Consider the following 24961-nt stretch of genomic DNA (forward strand, 5'->3'; position numbering starts at 1 on the left):
TCATATATGTAAATTTCAGTATATGTGCTTGCAGGTGTGGAACCTTAGTCATGAAGCAAAATGCAACACATACCCCTGGAAATAGTCAACTTTTGTGTGTTGCTGCTGCTGCTGCCTGCAGAGGTTTTTCCCTATCCCACTGCAAAGTGCTGAGTGCTCAGCTGGAGCGCTGTGTCAAGTTTTGGGCAGCACACATTAGGAAAGATGTGGACAAACTGGAGAGAATCCAGAGGAGGGCTACAAAAATGACAAAATGTCTAGAAAACCTGATATATGAAAAAAGGTTTTAAAAAATTGGCTTGTTTAGTCTTGAGAAAAGAAGACTTGGGGAGACCAGATAACAGTCTTCAAATATGCTAAGAGCTGTTATAGAGAGGACTGTGACCAATTATTCTTCATGTCCACTGAAGATAGGGCAAGAAGTAATGGGCTTCATCTGCAGCAAGGGGGATTTAGGTTAGATATTAGGAAAAAATGTCTAACGATGAGAGTAGTTAAGCTCTGGAATAGGCTTCTGAGGAGGATTATTGGAGATTTTTTAAGAACAGGTTGGCCAGGGGTGGTCTAGGTTTACCTGGTCCGGCCTCTGGCGGGGGGCTGGACTTGATGACCTCTCACATTTCCTTACATTTCTATGATTAGATGAAAATCCTATATAATTTGTTGTCCATAATCACACTTTGGTCTCTTTTTGCATTAATGCGTCCCACACATCTCCCTCCTGTTCAGTATTGGTGCTTTCGATTCTTCTTCCCCAGGGCCCCAATTTTTCCAAAGTGGCAACCTAAAGTTAGGCTCCTAAAGCCTTAGGAAGTGGACAGATTTTCAAAGGTGTGGAAGACACTGAATTGAATGATGCCTGTGAAAATCAGGTCACTTTTATTTAGGTTCCTTCATAGAGATTTAGGAGTCCAGTTCTAGGCACAGGTCTGACAATTTTGGCCAAATGTACCAATGTATGTTTGCCTTTTGAATTCCTACCCATACTATTAATCTAAGTCAGCCTTTCAGAACTGCCACAAAAATTTACCAACCCAGGTAAAAAATGCATTAGCCTGCCATTCCTGCATGGTGCTCCTCCATCACCATCTTCATCTGCCCCAAGGTTGGGAAGAGGGGGATACTATCTGGCAATTCCCATTTTGTGCCTGTCCCCTAACTTCTACCCAGGGGCTTAAACATGTGGTTTTGGCAGAATCGTTTTGTTGCTGTTCTCCTTAATTCTTTCTCCTCATTGTGTATGTGCCGATGTGCCACTCATAGTGGCAGTTTACTAATGGGTGCAAGACGCTGCTTCCTTTAACACAGCAGGGGGATGCATCATTTGTGTGTTGTAGGATTCTGGCTAATGCATTGGTCTTAAGACTATTGCTGCTTTGTGCACATACAACCAAGCTGTAATTCCTGGTAATAGGTGATACAGGCCTGGGCAGATGAGGATGCCCTTGGTTTATTATGGCTGTATGTATTATGTATTACTTACGAAAGGTTAAGGTCCTTCCACACACAGTGCCACCTTTTCCCCAGACCCTTCCAGAACAAGGCACTTCAAAACCTCGGACTCAGACTTACAAAAAACAATAAATACTCAGTTAAGCTCCCTGCCGTCATGCGTAGCCCTGACAATGCTCGCTAGTGTGACAAGAAGAAATGAAGTGCAAACTTACAAAGGAATATAAGGACTGTCCGACTCTATCAGAGCTGAGGTCGATTTAGTCCAGTATCCTGTCTCTGACAGGGGCCAGCTCTAGATGCTTCAGAGGAAGGTGTAACTAAGAACCTCCTGGTAGCAGATGTGAGATAATCTGCCCCAACCTGGTCTCTAATAGTAAGAGATTGGCTTAAAACCTGAAGCATAAGGTTATAGACCCCCTTCTGAAAATTGTTATAATGAATTTATGATAGCTCTAGATATTCTTGATATCCATATACATGTCCAGTGCTTCTTTGAATCTTGTTCAATTCTTGGCCTCAATGAGTTCCATAGTTAATCACACACTGTGTGAAAAAGCATTTCCTTTTATCAGTTCTGAATTTCCCATGTGTTAATTTCATTGAATTTCTCCTTGTTCTTGTCTTATGTGATAGAGATAACAGATGCTCCTGATCTACATTTTCTAGACAAATTATTATTTTTTAGACTTTTATTATGTCCCCTCGTATTCATTTCTCTTCTAAGGTCACAATCCCAATCTTTTCAATTGCTTTTCATATGAAACTTTCGTAAAGAACAAAATTGTCAGACACATAGAGGAATATAATTTGTTGGGAAATAGTCAACATGGTTTTTGTAAAGGGAAATCATGTCTCACCAATTTACGAGAATTCTTTGAGGGGATCAACAAGCATGTGGACAAAGGAGATCCAGTAGATGTAGTGTACATAGATTTTCAGAAAGCCTTTGACAAGGACCCTCACCAAAGGCTCTTAGTATTGCGCACAGTATTCCAGATGAGGCCAAACCATTGGTTTGTATAAAGACCAGGAAATGCCCCACCAAGGCGCTGTTTCACACACAAAGAATGACCATCTCCCCCCTCCCCCCAAAATGACAGCTCCTTGCTGGATTGTTCTTTTGGGAATGGGGAATATTTGCCTAAAACACAGGAACCTAATAACAAGGAATCCTCTAAACCACCATTAGCCTCTTTAATTGAGACCGTGTAGCTGGAAACAAGGAGGACAGGTTAGTTCAGTATGTCCAGTGTGATCCCTATATTGTAGTTGCTGCCCAGGCCACATTGAGGGGCCCAATGGACTGGATGAATTATATAGATGTCCTGACGTGCAGTTGTGTTGGCACAGAGAAAATGGCATTGGCTGTGAGGGAGAGGCAAGGTACTGAGATGTTCCCACTTGCTATTGCCCTCCCTATGGAGCTGAGTTAAGGTTACATGGTTGTGCCATGTGTGAAGCAACCCCTTAATTGTACATGTTTTGTTTTTCGTCAATCTGTGCTTTGTCGTTCCTTCTCATACTAACATTCTCTTTAGGGATATGGGGTGAGAGGAGGAGATTTCATGGGAATTGGGTGCCTAGATAACTTTGGATCTGGCCTTTGTCTCTAACCCAGAGTGAGTTTACTCATCTGCCATGGCTGGGACAGCAGGTCTTTATAGACAATGTTAGACATTGCTCTGAGTCTCAGGGAGCTTGACTCATCCCTGATACTAGTGCTGCAGAGAGAACCACTGCCAGAGATCCCTGCCTGCACAACAGCTGCCCTGAGAGCCACAATCTTGTCAAAGGAAAGAGCCTAATCACTACTACTGAAATGTATTTTACAACATTCTCCCCACGCCTGGCCTCGGACATCTCCCTGATCTCACCCGGGGTACAGTGCTAAGGTGACAATGGTGAATAATGCATGTCTCAGAGATGGGAGTGTAGTGAACTGGGGTAACATTGTGGTTTCAGAAACACCTGGAGCATAGTCACTGTTGTCAATTTAAAACCAAAACCCTTACAAAGAGCGCAGCACTGACCCATGGCCCTGCAACATGCCCAAATATGCCCTCAATGTAACTGTGGTGTACCCCCAAAGGCCCCCACAGAGCATCCCCACCACCAGAGAATGGATGGTGGGGAATGTGGGATGCCCCATGAGCTTTAAAAGGCTCCTAGGCACAGATCTGCCCTAAACAAGCCAAAATAGCCTCTTGAGGGAAGGGGGAGTCATTATGAGCCTCCTAAACAGAGGCTGCTCAAGACCATCTGTTTGCCTCCCCCCTCCTCATAGGCCTAGGTTGGCATATTTGGTCCCGACACACAGGATCACAAAGCCACTCAAATTTGGTTCAACCACCCCCGCATCAGGAGTGGCCAGGCCATCACTGCCATCCTAGACAGATGCCTAGTTCACTTATAGCTAGAGCGACCTCTGGTCCTAAGGCTCAGTTCTGTTCTGTTCATTCCCTGTGAAGTACCTGGCATTGTCCACTGTCAGAAGACATGATACTGGGCTAGATGGACTTTTGGTCTGACCCGGTGTGGCCGTTATGTTCTTAAGGGATGGTGAGTCTCCCAGTATTGCCAACCTCAAGTGTTCAAAAATTTTGACTCAGGTCCAAAAATAAATGAGATTGGACTGAAAATCATGAGGGTTTTTTAATTTTGAATGTGGTAGTGGGGAGTTTCCCTCTTAATCTTCTGGTTTCTGAGCCTTTAGGTTATGCTCGGGGCATATTTTCAAGCTTTTAACCACAAGGGCTAGAAACTTACATTAAAAAAAGTAAGAAGAAAGAAACTGAGATTTTGACATAATCTCATGACTCCAGAAACTGGGGATTTAAGAAAAACACCAAATATGGTGAGACTCACAGTAAAAATCACAAAAGTTGACAAGAAGTGAAGGTTGTGGTTTGGTCACTACACAAACCACAGAAGATATTCGTCTCCTGGCTCTCTCACCTGCTTTTCCTAGGCACCCCATTCTCTACTCCCTCCCTGCACAGCAGAGGTCCAGGCCCCCTCCCCAGCCCAGCTTCTGCCCTACCACCTGAGAAAACTCCCATCTCTCCAATACCTCTTCCTTCTCACTACACAATTCTACACAGCTCTTCTGTGAGGCAGGGCAGGAGTATTATCCCCATTATACACTGGGAACTGAGGTCCAGAGAGATTAAGGCCAAAATTACTAGTCACCTGGAAACATTCTGTGGTAAGTGTCTTACTCAAGAGCACATAGGAAATGTGTGCACACACTTTACAAACAGGTTGCACAAATATTTTCTAGACAGCAGTAGAATGCTGAGAATCGTGCATCCTGGATTCTCTTCCTGGATCTGGGAGAGCAATGTATAACAGATTGAACACCCAAGAACAGAGAGTTAGCCGGTGTCTGCTGAAAAGCAGTGTGTCTGAGGGGGTAGCAGTCTTTCATGTTGAAGATGTGGGTTCTATTCACTGCTCTGTTTAAAATGGCTTTATGCACTTTCTCAATCACTTTATGAGTAAAGTGAGGGACAGGTGACAGTTGCCCGGCCTGAATTGTGAAGTACAAAGAAATAATGTAACAGCAGTTAATGGAAAAGATAGGCCTAGAACTTGTGCTCTTAGAGCTTGAAAGTCAATAATCTTTTCTTTTAAGGGCAACTCCACACTTAAAATACTGCACCTATCACACTTCAGTAAAGACACCACCTATGGCAACGGGAGGGCTTCTCCTGTCAGCAGGTCCTCCACCTCTCCGAGAGTGGGTAGCTCTGCCGACTGGAGAATGCTCCCCTTGACCTAGCGCTGTCTATACTGGAGGTTAGGTTGGTTTAACTGCATCACTCAGGGATGTGGATTTTCAGCAACCTAGTTTCCTAGTGTAGACTTGGCCTTAGTTAAATGGTATTGAAAGTGTGTGTGTCCTGCTAACTGTCACTTACAGGATGGCAGCTACTCTGTAGCATCAGAAACAAAGTCTAATCACTCTATATTTTGGTAACGTATCCTATTTCTTAGCAAGGGCTTTCTGATGATATAACTATCCACTGCTTCCCAAAAATAGTAACTGTCCCATCAAAATAAACTACTCTGGTGCCTGTGAATATCAACCTCCTCTTCAAATCCAGAATATTGTCATCTGTTACCATGGCAATTTGTGACCCAAACGCTGTCCTTGAAAATTGGTTTGTCAGCCAAACATTTGGCCCTTCAGCCTAAATGAACCAGATAACAATAGCTCTGCTTGTCTGTGCTCCTAGTCCTTGCCTCCCCTGCAGGACGACAGGTACATGGGGCACAGGGACCATTCCTTCCCTCAGCCACCTTTCCTTCAGAACATTTATTAGCAGTCGGAAAGTAACTGGTGTTTATCATCTCCCCACACACACACCCCTGTGACAGGAATGGCGCGCGCACACACCGCCCCTGTGACAGGAATGGCAGACACCCCACACACACACACACCCCTGTGACAGGAATGGCGCGCGCACACACCGCCCCTGTGACAGGAATGGCAGACACCCCCCACACACACACACACCCCTGTGACAGGAATGGCTGACACCCCCCCCCACACACACACCCCTGTGACAGGAATGGCACGTGCACACACCGCCCCTGTGACAGGAATGGCAGACACCCCCCCACACACCCCCCCCCCTGTGACAGGAATGGCGCGCACACACACGCACACACACACCCCGCCCCTGTGACAGGAATGGCAGACACCCTCCCCGCCCCTGTGACAGGAATGGCAGACACACACACACACCCCCGCCCCTGTGACAGGAATGGCAGACACACACACACACACACACACCGCCCCTATGACAGGAATGGCAGACACCCCCATCCCTGTGACAGGAATGGCTGACCCCACACCCCTTTGCGACAGGAATAGCTAAGCTCCTCCCCCACCCCGTGATAGGAATGGTTGACCACCCGCCCTCCCACACACACACGACAGGAATGGCTAAGCCCCCTTCCCCGTAACCCCGTGTGACAGGAATGGCTGAGGCCCCCACACTTTGTGACAGGAATGGCTGAGCCCCCACACCTTGTGACAGGAATGGCTGAGCCCCCCCCTGCTCACACACCCCATGATAGGAATAGCTGAGCCCCCGCACCTCCTCCACGCACCCCCATGACAGGGCTGGCTGAACCCGTCCCCTCACTCCCCCCATATCAGGAATGTCTGTCCCCCGCCCAGGAGGGCCTTGCCTGCTCTGTCCCTCTCAGTGTCCGTGTCACTGAGGCAGCTTCTCTGGGGTCTGTGGGATTTTTCCCATTTGTGGTATGGATGGTGGAAGATTTGGCTGGGGAGGGCCCACATTAAGGCCAAGAGCTCATGAGCACAGTCTGGGGTTGCTCTCATGCTTCGCTTTTCATCCTGTCATGCCTGAGATGTATCTCGCAAATCAAATCAATCAACTTCACTGGCCTGGCAAACGGTTCTTATTTATCATGTGTATTGCGGCAGCACCTGAAGCCTGCCATGGTAGGCACTGTCCAGACACGCAGTGACAGTCTCCACCCTAAAGAATATACATTAGAAATGGACATGACAGACAAAGGGTAGGAAGAGAAATGGAGGGCAAGTGCCTTCCCAGCAGGGTAGGGACAGAGCTGTCCCACAGCAATACCTGACCCACTAGTCCCAACTGAGCACTGACTTGCTGTTAGGAGGTAGTTCAGTGCAACAATCGTATGTCCAGGAGATGTTGTCACAGCAGGGAACAGGGTTTGAGCCCCTCTGTCCATTCAGTATGGGGCGGCGTCTACAGCATTAACCATCTGAGCGTCTAACCCTGCTCAGAACAGATCTAGACACCCGGGTGGTTATAACGGTGGTGGTTGAAGGTGGCTGGTCTATGGCGCATCTCACGAGGTCCAGGTATTTGTTTTCAGACTAGCGGCAGTCTGCTGCCTCTGCCCTCTCTTTCCTCCCCCCACCCCCATGTTATCCATGGTTTGAAGTATCTTGCTTGGACATTGCCCTAGAAAAATGTCTCTTGGCCTTGATCTCTCATCCCTCTGGACAGTGGTTGCTTATCTGTCAGGTGCACTTCTTACCTCTACTACATGAGGGGCAGAGGCCATTCCACCCTTTCCTCCACCCTTTGCTCAGAGCTGTTCAATTCCTGAGCACAAAGGTCCTCCTGTTTGCCCCATTAATGCCATCATTAGAAGGCAGTTAGTCTCCTATGGAGAGCAAACTCCGCTCAGCCAGTGCCTTTCTACAATGGCCATGGATGTTTACTACAGTAAGCAGTGCAGGTGCCCCTTCCTGCCTGCTCCCTTCCCTCCACATTGGGCTCTCAAATAACAAGAGTACACAAGTGGGCTTCCTGCTCCATACAGCTTGTGTACTGGGCTAATTGCTGAAAGGCGTTCAGTAGTCCAGTTTCGCACCTTGTTAGCACTGCAATTAACTCTCTTTACCCTTCCTGATGGCTCATTTGCATATTTGACATAATTCCATCTCTCCCCACTGTTATAAATGTGCTGCTGGAGAGAGGGTGGGAGTTATGCAGGGGGACTGGAAGAGGAAAGCCATGCTGAGACTCCTGTTGCTGCTACTTCTTGCCAGGCTGCAAAGCTGCAATCCCAGACCCCCCAGTGTCCTTCCAGAGGAGGATTCAGAAGACATGAGAACAGAGGCTCTTCGAAGGCTTTTGGAAGTATTTGGCATAGAAGACCCTCCCCGCTCTCCCCACCATATCAAGCAGCCTCCCCAGTACATGGTGGACCTGTACAACACGGTAGCAGGAGCTGATGGCATCACTAAAGACCCTGACATCTTGGAGGGAAACACCGTCCGCAGCTTCTTGGATAAAAGTAAGGACTCTTGGTGGCTTCGGTTGCTCTAATCGTCTTTTCTGCTAGAGTTTGAGTGTAGTTTTCCAGGGCTCTTGGTGCTTGTCTGGATCCTAGAAGCAAAGGGGAGGCCTGGAGTAAGCGTATCCCATATGCACTGATGAAGCTCATCCTCCCAGAGGATGTGCAGCATCAGAGTAGAATGTTTAGAATGTGCCTATGTGATGTTCCTTTTTAGTTTGGCTGAAACTGGGGTCACCAAAGTTTCTAATCTGACTCTTTGGTCCAGCTCACAGTGATGAGATGCATTTCCTGTTCATCCTATCGAGTGTGGCTAAGAACGAGAGGATCCTGACAGCAGAGCTGCATCTCTTCAGACTGCGGACTAAGGTGGCTGAGGGACCTTTCTACAAGAGACATCACTTCTGCCAGGTAAGGAGAGATGAGACGTGCATGTGTCTCTGCTTTGAAAGTGCATGGGCCATATTCTGTTCTCAGGGACACTACTATGAATCTGGAGTGACTCCTGGACATTTACTGAGAGTGGGATTTGGCTCCTGGTTTGTGTGCTGACCTCACCAAAGTTGGATCCTTACTGACTTAAGCTAAATCAATATAAACCACTTTTAAATCAGTTTCAGTGTCCACACAATAAGTTGCACCAATTTAAGTAAATTGGTTTCTAAAAAATTGGTGCAATTTTTATGGGTGGACCAGGCCTCAGACTACAGAGGTTTCTCACTAGGCTAATTTGACTTTCCCCCATCTCTTCTCCTTTAAAACATAGACTTTCAATGAGATTTTCCTCTTCCGGTGGCCCCTGGTGCTAACTGCCTTGTATCCACTATCCCCAGGTGAGTGTCTATCAAGTCCTGGACAAGAACAAACTGGATTCCTTTGAAGGGAAGAAGCTGCTGGCAGCCAGACTTATCGCTTTGCAGGGCTCTGGCTGGGAGGTGTTTGGCATCACACAAGCTGTAAGTGTCTTCAGCCTAAATTCAAATGTGTACAGACAGGAAGAATGAAACCTTTCTGTCCCTTCTGTCAGCAAACTGCCCTCCCCAGCCCTTTTAAACCAAAGGAGCTCCCAGTGCCCCTCCTTGGCCTCCAGCTGCTTCAGCCTAGAGGGGCAGCTGCTGAGGGGGGAGGGGATATCTGTCAAAGGCTTTTCTGTGCAACCATTTGAAAAAGTTGGCTGAGGCTGCTAGCCCACCTCCTTTGACACTGCAGCCTTGACAGCAGATCCAGCCATTTCCCAAACCTGTGTTCTTGAATCAATAGAGGTGACTTGCAGGGGTTTTCACTGAGGCTGCGCTAGCCAGACCAGCTGGGTTTAAATCTTATTTACAGAACTGCTTTTGAACCGTACTGAAATGGCTCCTCTAGAACCGTTAAAACGTCAGAGCAGAGGTGGTCTTGAGTAATGCAACTGTGAATATGGACAGCCCAGATGTTACAGTACAGATGTCAGGGCACTGGCTATAATCTTCACAGCCTGAGAAAGGGACAGAGAAGTCTGGCTTTCTGCTAAAATTTAGTTTGAAGTGAGGTTATTATCAGGAAAGTGATGATGTAAAAACACACCAGCTTCTTTAGTCTGAGCAGCTCCTTGTCAGATTAAAACCAGTTCTTGTCATTCCTGTTGGTGCCTGAGAAGGAGTGAGCTGAGCTCCAGTCTGCCTTGTGCAGCAGCAGCAGAACTGTTAACTAAATCCCTGCTGTAGGGTCTTTAATCTGAGATGTGCAGCTCAATGTTATCTTAACCACATCCATAATCCACCATTTGGGTCAGGCTCCCAAGGGATGATCCAGGAGCCAGAAAGAACCCACCAGGACTGATCCTCGGCTGAGTTTGCAGGGCTAGTGGCAATCCCTTGGAAATGGGGCAGTCTTGATTTGAAATCAGAGAGACACTAAACACTGAGCCTACCATGCCAATTTTTTTCACAGTCACTTTTCAGAATCGAACCAAACTTTCTATTGATGCTGCTGATTTTTGGGAGGTGTGGTGATGTCTGGTGCACTGCTGCATACGTGTAGCGTAGAGGGTGTATATTTTGTGAGAGACACCTGGCACCATGTGTATATTTGCAGGGTGACATCTGGCGCAGTGTCTACATTTGCGGGGTGATACCAAGAGCAACGTACATATTTTTAATATGAACCATTGTAAAAAAAAGTGCTAAATATCACAAAACAGTTGTATAGATCCATGTTTATTATGAAACAAGACGATATCTTCTAGAAATAGTAACTCATGTAAGAACAAAATGGCACCAAGGAGATGTGGCAGTCTTCTATTTGTCTTCCTCTGTAAGGGTTTGATAGGCGATGTGTCCATTTGCTTATAGAGCAACCTTTAGCCACAGCGGGAGGGCAGGGCTAATGATGAGCTGCAAGAGCTGGGGTTTAACATCTCTTAATTTCACACTGTTATCATCATTATGGTCACATTTTATAGGAATGTTCCATTTAACAGATGATGAATATGAGTAGCATGTGATATGGGTGCTTTTAAGCACAGCAGTAGGTGTTGCAGATTGCTATTAACAACCTATTGGCTTGCTGCACTCTATAACCATAGCTTAACCATTTATTAAAACATGTATTAAGCACGTATAAATCATAAATGATGTGAACTATGTAGAAGTGGAACCTTACTATAAACAGTTACCCATTATTTATTTGTTACAGTAGCTCCTAACGGCCGCACTGTGTTAGGAACTGCACAAGTACACAGAAAGAGACAGTCCCTGCCCCACAGAGCTTTTAACTGGTCGTATTTCCAAAGCAGATTCCCAGTCCAGGGCATTATACAATGAGAGACCTGTGACTCTTCAGTGAAAGCGAGACCACTATCCAATATACCAGAGGGGGTCAGGCAGAGCCCTGCTTTCCTAAGTGGCTGAAGAGCTTACATACTTTGGTGAGAGGCACAGCAGACTAACTTTCCACGGTAGATTGCTTTGATCCCAGGCTTGCAGCTGGCAGTGTGCAACTCACCCCTGTGTCCATGCAGAGGCCCACTGAAAGCAGAGGTGTCCTGCATGCTGCAGCAGCGGAATCAGGGCCTTAGACTGAGCTCTTTGCAGTAAGGATGGTCTTTATCACGTGTGTACAGCACCTTGCACAGTGGGGCCCTGATCCTGGACTGGAGCTGCCAGGGCTACCACACTTGGGGCTGTTTGTTACAGAGGGACAGTCACAGGATTCTAGCTCTGCGCCCACTGAGAGCTGCACATAAACAGCACAGCGTAAGCCTTGCCGCAGGCCGGGGTGCTTGGGGAGCTCCAGCTCCAACCTGGGATCAGACCCAAGCGGAGTTGTTCTCAGGGAAGCTCGGTTCATCTCCTCTCCTGACTGCAGGGCTCAGTGCAGGCGAGGGGAGGGACCCCTTGGCTGCATGCAGGAGAGGCGAATAGTGGGGCTGGTAAGCGTCACTCCCCACTGCTGGTCTGTGTGACAGCCGTCACCAGGCAGGGCTGGCAGTGGCTCTTTTATTGCCCCTTTCACTGGGGAGGCTGCGGGGTCTGGACTGACACAATCTCAGGATGGAGATGTCCTCAGGGGTTTGTCAGTACCCAGTATCTCCTGTCTGTACCTCACGGTGCTTTCCTGGGGGCTGGGTTCCGTCCCTTCACAGGGGCTACTGCCATGCTGACCGTTGTGTGGTTTTGCAGGTTCGTGACTGGATGGAAGAGGACAGCAGTAACCACGGCCTGCTGGTGACTGTCCGCGGCTTGGGGAGTGCTCCGGTGGATCCCAGCACGGTGCGATTTGCATCAGGAAGAGATCACCACGAAAGCAAGAAGCCCATGCTGGTTCTGTTCACTGATGATGGGAGACGAGGAGCTGCTCTGCCCATCAGCAGCCTCCCAGGTCAGGCGAACCCACCCACGCTCCGCGGGGAAGGGCACAGAGTCGATGAAATAACGAGGGAATAAAGTGCAGCTCTTCTCTGCAAAGCGGCTGCCATCACTTCCTTACTCACCGTTCCAAGTCATGGTTGCTGGGCCCAGATCTGCAAAGGTATTTAAGCATCTAACTTCCATCCAATGGGAGTTAGGTGCCGAAATACCCTTGAGGATCTGGGCCCTGCTGACTAAACTAAGGGTCACTGCTTTGAACTCTTGTGCGGAGCCCAGGCCAGCTGTGGGATGGGGGGGCTGGACTCTTCCATGGCTCCATGCCTCACCAGCTACATTCTAGCTACACTTGTTCTGGTTCATCACGGGTGCAATGCAGGAGCCGGGGAGAGCCCAGTGGGACTCTGATACAGGGCAACTTTGGCAGCTGAGATCATTTTATGTGTAATCTGAGGAGATTCAACATGGAGTCAGAGACAGACTCCCTCCTGCCTCCTCCCCTGAGCCATTTGGGTAAAGTCTTCTCTCAGAGCAGAACTGGACTGTAATTCTCTGTCCTGTGCAGCTTCCCCTTCTGTGAAATGGGCATAACAATCGCTCCCCAGCCTGCCCCTGAAAAGCACGGTGGGAGCATCAGGTGGAAGTGGCTAGTTATCTGCAAAGTATAAAGTATTAAAGACCCTTGTTTTTATGCTGTCCCATAAAAGAGGAATGGGAGAGGGGCATCACTGTTAAATTAGTGGCTGCAAATTTAACACAAGTGAAAAGAAATGCTGCTTCCCTCCAGCTTGTGGCAGTGATCAAGCAGTGGAATTTCCTGCTGTTGGAGAATAACAATTGTAATTATGCTGGGATGGGCTAATGAAATGTCATGGCTCAGGCTATCAGCTGGTCACCCAAAGGATCAGATCCCTCCTCCTTACACAGCACCTGGAATTAGCCAGGTATATTACAGGGATGGCTGCCTCGAGGTATTGCCTGCAGTTAGACCAGTGCTCTGATCTGGTAAAGCAAAGCCTGTGCTCCTAGCTTCCTAAAGCTCCAAGGCAAACAATGGCCCATGAAGGGTTTGCAGTTTCTTTCTACAGTGAGGGGAGCTGCATCAGAACAAACTCTTTAGAGAACTAGGCTTGGACACGGGTGCAGCCTTTAGGCATGTATCTGCCTTTCTCTCATGCTCTGTCAGCTCCATGATGGATGGACCTGAGTCTCTTCCCTACTCCATTGTCACTCCATGGACTCGAGTGGTGTCCCTCCCGATTTAAACCTACGTGAGTGAGAGAAGACTCAGTCCCAAAGTGCTCAATGATTCAGATTGACACTGGGATTTTTGAGAAGGGGGCTGAGTGACTAGATGACCAGGCTGGTAATGGGTAATGGTAATGGCTGGCTGCAGGAAGGGGTTGGTTCACACTTGCTACCTTGCTTTCAATCTCACTTCAGGTTTGTCTGATCAATAAGGACGTTATTCTGATCTTGTTACTCTCCCCCCCAGACTTGAGCCCTCAGACTCCAGACCTCCCAGCTGCATCGCTGGCACCAGAAGTGAGCGGGGCGCGGAATGCCCGCTCGCTGGATCAGATCCTGCCATGCCAGAGACAACTCCTCTCCGTGGACTTTGAGGAAATCGGCTGGTCAGGATGGATCATCTCCCCGAAAAGCTACAACGCGTATCATTGTAAAGGATCCTGTCCCTTCCCCCTGGGCGAGAACATGAGACCAACGAACCACGCCACAGTGCAGTCCATCATCAACGCCCTTAAACTGAGCCAGGGCGTCAGCAGCCCCTGCTGTGTCCCAGACAAACTCTTCTCCATCAACCTCCTCTACTTTGATGATGATGAGAACGTTGTCCTTAAACAATACGATGACATGGTGGCTGGGAGCTGTGGCTGCCACTGATGCCTGTCCCATAGGAAGAGCAGGAATGGGTCAGGGCAACGAGGAACCTCCCTCCCTCAGTTGTAAACACGTCTGCTCCCAGGAACCAACCCTCCCAGAGCCACTCACCAGCGGGAGCCTATGCTGTGCTGCCCACTCAGGCTAGAGGTACCTGCATTTTCACCACACTTCCAAGAATCTCTGTCCTGCGAGAAATCCACATCTCCAGCTGCCACCACTTGGCTCAGTGGGGCAATTACACCAAAACGGCACCTAACTTGTCTAAAGCACCTGGGAAATGCTTTGATTAAAGACAAGCAGCCTACGCCTGGGATGCCTTTGTGTGCCCCTCGTCCCCTCGAACGTTGTTGTGGCCTTTGTCACATGGCTAAAGCCTACGCACCATTCCAAAAGCTGTGGACTGGGCGCATTTAAAATAAAACTGAGTGGATTAAATTTCCCAGGTCCACTCCTGGTTCCAGTCCTGCAGAGTGTGGTGGAGAGACCCTTCGGGAAGCGTTGTGCATGGAAAGGCCTCCTTGCAGGCTGTACAATATGTATATAGCAAAAGCACTAATATATGATGGAAAACTCCTGTACAGTGTGCCTGTAAATGTCTGTACATTTCTGCCTTATGCAACCTGTAAAATGAATTCAGAGTAACTATTAAACATAGGACCGAAGTTCTTGGAGTGGGGTTTCCTTTGGCAAGGCTGCAGTAGCCTGGGATACAGAGCCACCAGGCCAGCAGTGGCTCTGATGCTGTGAGGTGCCCTGTATAGAATGAGCTGGTGGGCTCAGCCTACCCCTGCACCTGCTGTTACTCTTCAGCCCAGCTGAAATGTCACACGCTAGCAGGTTCCTGGGGTGACAAGTTCCATCTCCCAGCCTTTAGGGGGCAGCTTTCTCCCCCCACCCCCCCGCTGGCTTCTCGCCTGCCTCTCAGTGCAGCATAAGAGATTAACATGACGAGCAAGTAGTCATACCGTGTACCCCTAAAAGTCCCCAAACGGTGGGATTCCCAAAGGCGCAAACAGCCCCAGAAGACAAAGATGTGGCTGCCTCCCTCTGCCCCTGAGACAGTTCACTGCAGCTGCTAAGGGCTGTTTAATGTGGGATTAGGATCCTGATTGGAGGCTGGTGCTTGCAGCGGGTGGGGGATTGAGGCTAATCTGGTGTGCGGGTTAAATCCTCATGGTCAGTCTCTGACTCCAGGTTTCTGAGAGAGTTTCACAATCAAATGATCTTGGCATCTTCCTTTCCTTAAGTCGCACGCTGAAGCTGCAGAGATGCTTTTCAGCCTGACCCCAGGGAGTGGAACCTATGAAGAAGGGGAGGGATAGGCAAACACTGTTGTTATGGCTGAACCCCCCCACCCCCCCCGCTACTGAGGAAAATCCAGTTGTTTATAATGTGCCTGAGTCTGGAGCAGCTGGGCCCCAATCTCCCCCATCAGTTAATGGGAGTTTTGTCACTGACTCCAGTGGCAGCAGGACTGCGCCCCCCACCCCCACGAGAGCACTTAAACCACACAGAGAGACACTCTCTGCTCTCATCTTTCAAGTGCAGAGATTTCTTGTTGAAAAATTAGCAAGAAGCCAACGCCTGTGAAAGGGAAGCAGCGGCAGTGTTCCTGGGAAAGCCGGCTGTGGATTTTAATGCTGCTTTTAGCTCCCTCTGGGCCCCACCTGGCCAGCTCTGCTGAGCTGCTCTTGTTCTAAGCTAGTGGGTCTCAGCCGGGGTACACGTACCCCTGGGGGTAGGCAGAGCTCTTCCTGGGGTACATCAGCTCATCCAGATACTTGCCTAGTTTTACAGCAGGACACATAAAAAGCAAGAGCAAAGTCAGTACAAACTGAAAATTGTTTATGCTGCTCTAGACGCTGAAATGTAAGTACAATATTGACATTCCAATGGATTTATTCTATAATTAGATGGTAACTGAGAACGTCAGCACTTTGTCAGTAATAGCGTGGCTGTGACACTGGTATTTTTATGGCTGATTTTGAAAGCAAGCAGTTATTAAGTGAGGTAAAACTTGGGGGGGTACAAGGGACAAATCTGACTCCTGAAAGGGGGACAGTCGTCCGGAAAGGTTCAGAGCCGCTGTTAAGCAATGGGAGGCAGCAGCTACTCAGAGATAACATGAGCAGGGGCCAGGGCTGGCTGATGAAAGCCTCTCACAGGGGCTGAGGGAGAGGCTGGAGATACCCTGTGAATGAAGAGCTTAACCAATCCTCCGGCTGGTCAGGGTGAGGGCTGGGGTGGATGCTCAGTGGGAGGAAGAACTTGGGTTCATTCGGGAGTGAGGAGCTGAGTGCAACCGGATTAACCCATCCCTGGGCCCGAGGTGAGCACAGGGTCGCAGCACCGCTCGGGTTTGGCTCGGCAGCCCCTCCATGACAGGGAAGCAGCTGGGTCAGAGTTGAGTGAGTGGCAGTGTAATCTGGCACACAGGGTCACGGTGTTGCTCAGATTTGGGGCCTCCGCAAAGCTGGGCACTAGGCACATGCCTAGTTTGCATATGCGCTAATCTGGCACTGGCTGTGGGCAGATCCCTGGGAGAGGGTGGTGCTGGCAGGGGCGGCTCCAGGCCCCAGCATGCCAAGCTCGTGCTTGGGGCGGCATGCCGTGGGGGGCGCTCTGCCGGTCGCCGGGAGGGTGGCAGGCAGCTCCGGTGGACCTCCCGCAGACGTGCCTGCGGAGGGTCCGGTGGCTGTGGAGCATCCACAGGCATGTCTGCGGGAGGTCCACCGGAACCGTGGGACCGGCAACCGGCAGAGCACCCCCCGCGGCGTGCCGCCATGCTTGGGGCGGCGAAATGGCTAGAGCCACCCCTGGGCGCTGGGCACTCATAAGAGCATAAGAACGGCCACACTGGGTCAGATCAAAGGTCCATCCAGCCCAGTATCCTGTCTGCCAATGCCAGGTGCCCCAGAGGGAATGAACATAGAATCACAGAATCATAGAATATCAGGGTTGGAAGAGACCTCAGAACGTCATCTAGTCCAACTCCCAGCTCAAAGCAGGACCAATCCCCAACTAAATCATCCCAGCCAGGGCTTTGTCAAGCCTGACCTTAAAAACCTCTAAGGAAGGAGATTCCACCACCTCCCTAGGGAACCCATTCCAGTGCTTCACCACCCTCCTAGTGAAATAGTTTTTTCTAATATCCAACCTAGACCTCCCCCACTGCAACTTGAGACCATTGCTCCTTGTTCTGTCATCTGCCACCACTGAGAACAGCCAAACTCCATCCTCTTTGGAACATCCCTTCAGGTAGCTGAAGGCTGCTATCAAATCCCCCCTCACTCTTCTCTTCTGCAGACTAAATAACCCCAGTTCCCTCAGCCTCTCCTCATAAGTCATGTGCCCCAGCCCCCTGATCATTTTTGTTGCTCTCCGCTGGACTCTCTCCAATCTGTCCACATCCTTTCTGTAGTGGGGGCCCCAAAATTGGATGAAATATTCCAGATGAGGCCTCAACAGCGCTGAATAGAGGGGAATATTCACTTCCCTCGATCTGCTGGCAGTGCCCCTACTAATGCAGCCCAAAATGCCGTTAGCCTTCTTGGCAAACAAGGGCACCCTGCTGACTCCTATCCAGCGTCTTGTCCACTGTAATCCCCAGGTCCTTTTCTGCTGCTTAGCCAGTCGGTCAGAACAGGTTATCATCAAATGATCCATCCCCTGTTGCCCATTCCCAGCTTCTGGCACACAGAGGCCAGGGACACCATCCCTGCCCATCGTGGCTAATAGCCACTGATGGACCTGTCGTCCATGAACTTATCTAGCTCTTTTTTGAACCCTAGCTTGATAAATCACTAGGTGGGACTTATGGGGCTTCTTCACCTCCTTCGGGCTCATCACGTTGCAGAAACCCTTCAGCTCCTGCTGTGACACTCGGTCCCCGGCATGGGAGGGATCCTGACACGTTGTCTCCTGGCACTGGCAGTGAGCAAGGCTAAGTCAGTCTCAATCCTCTTTCAAACACCGTTTCAAAAATAGCAGCTGCTTAGCCTGGGGACCCGACCCTCCCCCTCACCTGCTAATCCCTGAATTCCTACCTAGAATCCGGTTTGATGGCAAAACAACACTGGGTAAATCTGTGCTGCCTAGGAGCACAGACTGTGGGCTGGGCCCTGCCCATTTATTCAGATGCCTGTTCTGCACAAGCAGGAACACCGTGTGCTAAGCCAGCCTCAGGCTCTTTTCAGGGATCGTTATAATCCTCATGCAAAATACACTCCAAGAGCAGGATAGTGGAAAATACCCGGGCGTTGAAATGCACAGCAACAACCAGTGAAGGTTCTTAACATCAATATCCCAGCTCCTCTCCAGCTCAGACCTTCAGTTAATGGCAGCTCCAGCCAGGGCCGGTGCAAGGAAGTTTCGCGCCCTAGGCAAAACTTCCACCTTGCGCCCCCCCCCTCCACGCAGCCCTGCAGCAGCTCCCCGCCCCCCCCCCACCCTGAGGCGCCTCCCCCGTGGCAGCTTCCCCTCCGCCCCGGGGAGCCCTGCGGCACCTCCCCACCCCAGCTCACCTCTGCTCCGCCTCCTCCCTGAGCACGCCGCCCCCGCTTGCAGCGCCAAACAGCTGATTGGTGCTGCAAGCCCAGGAGGTGGGAGAAGTGGAGCAGTGACCACGTGCTCGGGGAGGAACCGCTGTAAAAAAAAATTGGGGCACCGCTTTTTGGCACCTCCAAATCTTGGCGCCCTCGGCAACCACCTAGTTCGCCTTAATGGTAGCACCGGCCCTGGCTCCAGCGTGTATCGACTCCCTGCGCACGTTCTGGGGCAGCGACTCGGCAGACGGCAGGGCTGCCATTCCGGGGAAGTATGAGCGTTGTGATGGACTATTTGTGCAAACTGCCTTCCCTGCCCATGTCCCTGCTGGCTGTGTATTTGGTAGGCGGCTCCCCTGCACTGTAAGCTACCCAAAGCCCTGCACCAAACCTGTCGGGGGTGGGGCAGTTGTGGGGGAACTGATGTGATTATTACAGCTGCAGGGCAGTGGCAAACCAGCCCTCCAAGATATACCAGGTGAGGCAGGGCTTGGAGGCAGGTGCTTCAAACACTAAGCCCTCTGGGCACTAACCCTGGGGAGCTCCACAATGACTCCCACAGGGGCTAAATGAAGAGGTTTTTAACTGGGACTGGCAGAGAGGGGAAGCTGCAAAAACCCTCAGTGCAATGGCTTCAATAGCTGCAATTTAATATAAAACACTAATGGTTCCTAGCTGGGCCCTGGGGAGGGCACTGCACTAGGTTAATTCCTCAGATGTCTCTTCAGGGGGTTGGACTAGATACCTCCTGAGGTCCCTTCCAGCCCTGAGATTCTATGATTCTATGATTCAGTCCAGAGTCCACTAGAGACAAACAAGAGTTTCTAGGTTTTCAGGCCTGGATCAGTTAGTGGGGTGTCTCCTTGGGGGCCCTCTGCCCTGGTTACCTGTTCCGCTGCTGATGCTTCCCGACAAGTTCTGCACAGGGCTGATCCTACAGTTCTGCATCGTCCAGCCATCACACCCTGTGGACACCCACATCTGCCCTGATGTCCAGCCATCTCACCCTATTCACATGTGGGTCTGCACAGATGTCCAGCCGTCACACCCAGGTCTGCACGGATGTCCAGTTTTCCCACCCCATTCACACCCACATCCGCCCTGATGCCAAGCCATCACACCCGTGTCTGCACTGATACCCAGCTGTCACACCCTATTCACACTCATCTGCCCTGGACCCTTTAAAGCACCACCGGAGCCCCGCTGCTACCGCGCTATACACGAACCCATGTTATATCGGGTCCCATTATAGTGGGGTAGAAGTGTATATTGGAGTTAGAAAGAGTTCAGAAAAGGACAAAAAAAATGATTCGGGTATAGAACGGCTTCCATATGAGGAGAGATTAATAAGACTGGGACTTTTTAGCTTGGAAAAGAGATGACTAAGGGAGGATGTGATTGAGGTCGCAGCTAGCAAGAGACGTTAAGAGTAACAAGAAGGGTTTCTTCAGGTATGTTAGCAACAAGAAGAAAGTCAAGGGAAGCGTGGGCCCCTTAATGAATGAGGGAGGCAACCTAGTGACACAGGATGTGGAAAAAGCTAATGTACTCAATGATTTTTTTGCCTCTGTCTTCACAAACAAGGTCAGCTCCCAGACTGCTGCACTGGGCAGCACAGCATGGGGAGGAGGTGACCAGCCCCCTGTGGAGAAAGAAGTGGTTCGGGATTATTTAGAAAAGCTGGACGAGCACAAGTCCATGGGGCCGGATGTGCTGCATCTGAGGGTGCTAAAGGAGTTGGCGGATGTGATTGCAGAGCCATTGGCCATTATCTTTGAAAACTCATGGCGATCGGGGGAGGTCCCGGATGACTGGAAAAAGGCTAATGTGGTGCCCATCTTTAAAAAAAGGAAGAAGGAGGATGCAGGGAACTACAGGCCAGTCAGCCTCACCTCAGTCCCTGGAAAAATCATGGAGCAGGTCCTCAGGGAATCATTTCTGAAGCACTTAGAGGAGAGGAAAGTGATCAGGAACAGTCAGCATGGATTCACCAAGGGAAAGTCATGCCTGACTAACCTAATAGCCTTCTGTGAGGAGATAACTGGCTCTGTGGATGAGGGGAAAGCACTGGATGTGTTATTCCTTGACTTTAGCAAAGCTTTTGATATGGTCTCCCACAGTATTCTTGACAGCAAGTTAAAGAAGTCTGGGCTGGATGAATGGACTATAAGGTGGATAGAAAGCTGGCTAGATCGTTGGGCTCAATGGGTAGTGATCAACGGCTCCATGTCTAGTTGGCAGCCGGTTTCAAGTGGAGTGCCTCAAGGGTCGGTCCTGGGACCAGTTTTGTTCAATATCTTCATTAATGATCTGGAGGATGGCATGGACTGCACTCTCAGCAAGTTTGCAGATGACACTAAACTAGGAGGAGTGGTATATACGCTGGAGGGTAGGGATAGGATACAGAGGGACCTCGACAGATTAGAGGATTGGGCTAAAAGAAACCTGATGAGGGTTCAACAAGGACAAGTGCAGAGTCCTGCACTTAGGATGGAAGAATCTTCTTCACTGTTACAGACTAGGGACTGAACGGCTAGGAAGCAGTTCTGCAGAAAAGGACCTAGGAGTTACAGTGGACGAGAAGCTGGATATGAGTCAACAGTGTGCCCTTGTTGCCAAGAAGGCTAATGGCATTTTGGGTTGTATAAGTAGGGGCATTGCCAGCAGATCGAGGGACGTGATCATTCCCCTCTATTCGACATTGGTGAGGCCTCATCTGGAGTACTGTGTCCAGTTTGGGCCCCACACTACAAGAAGGATGTGGAAAAATTGGAAAGAGTCCAGCGGAGGGCAATAAAAATGATTAGGTGGCTGGAGCACATGACTTATGAGGAGAGGCTGAGGGAACTGGGCTTGTTTAGTCTGCAGAAGAGAAGATTGAGGGGGGATTTGATAGCTGCTTTCAACTCCCTGAAAGGGGGTTCCAAAGAGGATAGATCTAGACTGTTCTAAGTGGTACCTGATGTCAGAACAAGGAGTAATGGTCTCAAGTTGCAGTGGGGGAGGTTTAGGTTGGATATTAGGAAACACTATTTCACTGGGAGGGTGGTGAAGCACTGGAATGGGTTCCCTAGGGAGGTGGTGGAATCTCCTTCCTTAGAGGTTTTTAAGGTCAGGCTTGACAAAGCCCTGGCTGGGATGATTTAGTTGGGAATTGGTCCTGCTTTGAGCAGGGGGTTGGACTAGATACCTCCTGAGATCCCTTCCAACCCTGATATTCTATGATTCTATGAAAATCATGACTGGTGTGGAGAAAGTAAATAAGGAAGTGTTATTTACTCCTTCTCATAACACAAGAACTAGAGGGTCACCAAACGAAATTAACAGGCAACAGGTTTAAAACAAACAAAAGAAAGTATTTCTTCACACAATGCACAGTCAACCTGTGGGACTCTTTGCCAGAGGATGTTGTGAAGGCCAGGATCATAACAGGGTTCAAAAAAGAACTAGATAAGTTCATAGAGGATAGGTCCATCAATAGCTATTAGCCAGGCAGGCATGGTGTCCCTAGTCTCTGTTTGCCAAAAGCTGGGAATGGGTGATGGGATGGATCACTTGATGATTCCTTGTTCTGTTCATTCCCTCTGGGGCACCTGGCATTGGCCATTGTCGGCAGACAGGACACTGGGCTAGATGGGCCTTTGGTCTGACCCAGTAGCGCTGTTCTTATGTTCTTATGTAGATGTGGGTCCACCTTGGAGGGTCCCAGGTCCTTGGGGAATGGGTTGGTGGGAATGGTCGGTTCTTGCAGGTTCAACACATTGATTTTGATCCCCACTGTGGTGACTTTGGTAACTTGTTCAACCCCTTTGCAATTCATAATAATAATATTGTAACGTTTGGTCCTTTGATCTCCTCGTGCCCAAATGTAGGTGGTAATTGAGAGTGCCCAAATTTACTAAGGGAACATTGGCCTCTGCTGCAGGATCCCACCCCCTGTCCAGAAATTAATTCTGTCCTTTCACACGCACCCCATCCGTTCTGCCTCTCAGCCCCAGGCTAGTTCTGTGCTCCTCCCATGTGCCTCCTGCAGTTCCTGGGGTTTTTAATCTTCAAAGTTGGCCTTGCAGAGTCGTGCACTTGTGAAATCCCTTGGAGGGCAAAGGTCATTCCCTGTGTGGTCCACCCCCACATTTGGGCAGTCACTGCACCTGCTACTGGGGTTTTTTAGCTCAGGCAGTAGAAGAAGCTCAGCCTTCAAAGTCCAGGGGTTGTAGGTTTGAGCTCTGCCCCAGGGGGGTAAACGTTGAAGCACAAATTAATTTCCCTCGGGGTTGGGTCTTAGCGCATAACACGATAGATTCAGTGCAGCTCTATTCTGTCTCAGGAAGCCACTCCTCACTGCTGTGACACTGGGCCCCTCCCCCAGGATATTTCATTCAGCAAATGGAGAAATGGGGAGATTTGATCTCCACAGCACAAGCAGCAGAGCGCTGAATTCAGGGCTAGACTGAGCCAGAGAGGGTGGGGCAGCCCCTGCCACCCTGGTGAGAGCCCAGAGTGTCTGGTTACTCAGTCACAGCTCCTTCCCTGCTCCGCCTTTGGCTCTGGGGAGAGTAAACTAAAAAGGAAGCAGCTTATTTGCCCCTTCACACCAGCTCCATTTCACTGGCCAGTGAATTGGGGGGGAGGCTGAGCATTCCCTCTCCGCCCCCGCCCCCACCTGTGGCAGAGGGCGAGTGAGCAGCAAGTATTTCCCCTCACAGTGTCACCAGCCTCAAAACCCACAAGTCAGACCTCCCCAAGCACGAGATTCTCTTCAAAATCATGAGGTTTTTTTAATGGTTCTTTTATTTGCCTTCTGGGAGGTGAGACTTGAGGGTTGGCACTAGCAAGGTTTTAACTTAGCTACAAGCTGAGATTCTCGTGTAATCATGACACACCCCGAGCTGGCACTTTAAGAAAAACCCCGTTTATCAGGAAGCTTGCAGTAAAACCATGAGCATTGGGAACTCTTAGCACCCCGCACGGCTGTGTTCCAGTGAGCAAAAACGGGCCCTATATGTGGCTAGAGAGAGCCTGGTACCCATCTGCTGAGCAGTGAGTAACCCCCACTGCCACTGCGAGGAAAGATACCACCTCATGTACAGGTGGCCAACCTGGGCTCATAGAAAATATCCCAAACCCTGCTAAATCTTCCTGATTTTTCTGCTGATCAGAATCAGGAGATCTCTGCTGAGAGATGTATTCTGTGGCCAACAGCAATGGCTTTATGGCAAACTCTGATTTATCATTTGTATTTTTTCTTGTATAGCTGTTGTTTAGTTCAATAAAAATTGAAGAAAAGAAAAGGAAACACCAAACCAATTTTCTTTACACTTAGCATGAGGTTTATTCCCTGATGGGGCCCGTAACCAGGGCCGGCTCCAGGCCCCAGCGCAGGAAGCAGGTGTTTGGGGCGGCCAATGGGAAGGGGCGGCATGTCCAGGTCTTCGGCAGCAATTTGGCGGTGGGTCCCTCGGTCCCTTTTGGAGGGAAGGACCCGCTGCCAAATTGCTGCCGAAGAAGAAAGCAGCACGGTAGAGCTGCCGCCGAAGAGCAGCCGATCGTGGCTTTTTTTTTTCTTTTTCCCCCTTCGCTGCTTGGGGCGGCAAAAAAGCTGGAGCCGGCCCAGCCCATAACTCCACAGGTTTGTGGTTTCTAGCTGGAGTAGCTTTGGCATTATAAGAGTGTGAACTTTCTAAGTTACCCACTAACGCGTCAAGGTTTGGCCATTATAGCAAATCTCCTCACGCACAAGGAAGATGCAGGGAAGTGTGCAGCCGAGCGCCCGCACACACCGCTACATAAGGACAGCTGAGTCTGCACAAGCAGGAGTTTAAAGCACAAGCACCACCATACATTGGGCCATGAGCAGACACCCCCAGACACACCTGCGCACAGACAGATCACTGGACTCTTGCACCAAAAGAAGCAATCTGCCCGCGAATGCAGCGGGTACCTTGTAAAACATTCAGCCCAGGGTCCATAGAAGGCAGACTATGAAGGGAATCTATGTTTGAATTTGCAAAATCTCTCATGACCAATGTCTGCAAACAGCTTCCCCTGGCTAATCTACAGACAGTACTGGCTCCGCCAACCCGCTCTCCCTGGCACAGGCACAGAGACATTTGCCAGTGAATATGACACACTGTCCCATTCTGTTTTATTGGATGAACATTCCTGCTGATACAGTCTCAGGCTCAGCCCTCCAGCAGACAGATTTCCCAGGTGCCAACAGAGTAGCAGTGTGAGAACAGCCCCCCAAAAGGGAGTTTGCAGAAGAGCTCAGCAGGCACCACCACTGCCCCCGCCAGCGCGGGCGGTGGGTATCGTAGGCTGGGGGAGGCTCAGCCTCCCCAAACAGCCGGCCGTGGCCCCGCCCACACTGCCCCCCCCGGCCCCCTCCTACTTCCCGCT

At 49.9% G+C, this 24961-nt stretch overlaps 1 protein-coding gene across 1 annotated transcript; it reads left to right on the forward strand.

Moving 5' to 3' along the window:
• The first annotated feature begins 7961 nt into the window (after positions 1-7961).
• LOC120391725 (bone morphogenetic protein 2-like) lies at positions 7962-14352 on the forward strand. Its single transcript, XM_039515750.1, has 5 exons — positions 7962-8271; positions 8540-8682; positions 9105-9227; positions 11931-12129; positions 13612-14352. The coding sequence occupies exons 1-5, from the start codon at positions 7962-7964 to the stop codon at positions 14016-14018; spliced, it is 1182 nt and encodes a 393-aa protein (XP_039371684.1). The 3' UTR covers positions 14019-14352.
• Positions 14353-24961: the final 10609 nt, after the last annotated feature.

The sequence above is a fragment of the Mauremys reevesii genome, linkage group 26 (assembly GCF_016161935.1).
Source record: "Mauremys reevesii isolate NIE-2019 linkage group 26, ASM1616193v1, whole genome shotgun sequence".
NCBI classification, from domain to species: Eukaryota; Metazoa; Chordata; order Testudines; family Geoemydidae; genus Mauremys; species Mauremys reevesii.

Coding starts and splice junctions, on each gene's coding strand:
- LOC120391725 (XM_039515750.1), top strand. CDS start 7,962: ATGCAGGGGGACTGGAAGAGGAAAGCCATGCTGAGACTCCTGTTGCTG. Junction 8,272..8,539: donor CCGCAGCTTCTTGGATAAAA/GTAAGGACTCTT, acceptor TCTTTGGTCCAG/CTCACAGTGATGAGATGCAT. Junction 8,683..9,104: donor AGAGACATCACTTCTGCCAG/GTAAGGAGAGAT, acceptor CACTATCCCCAG/GTGAGTGTCTATCAAGTCCT.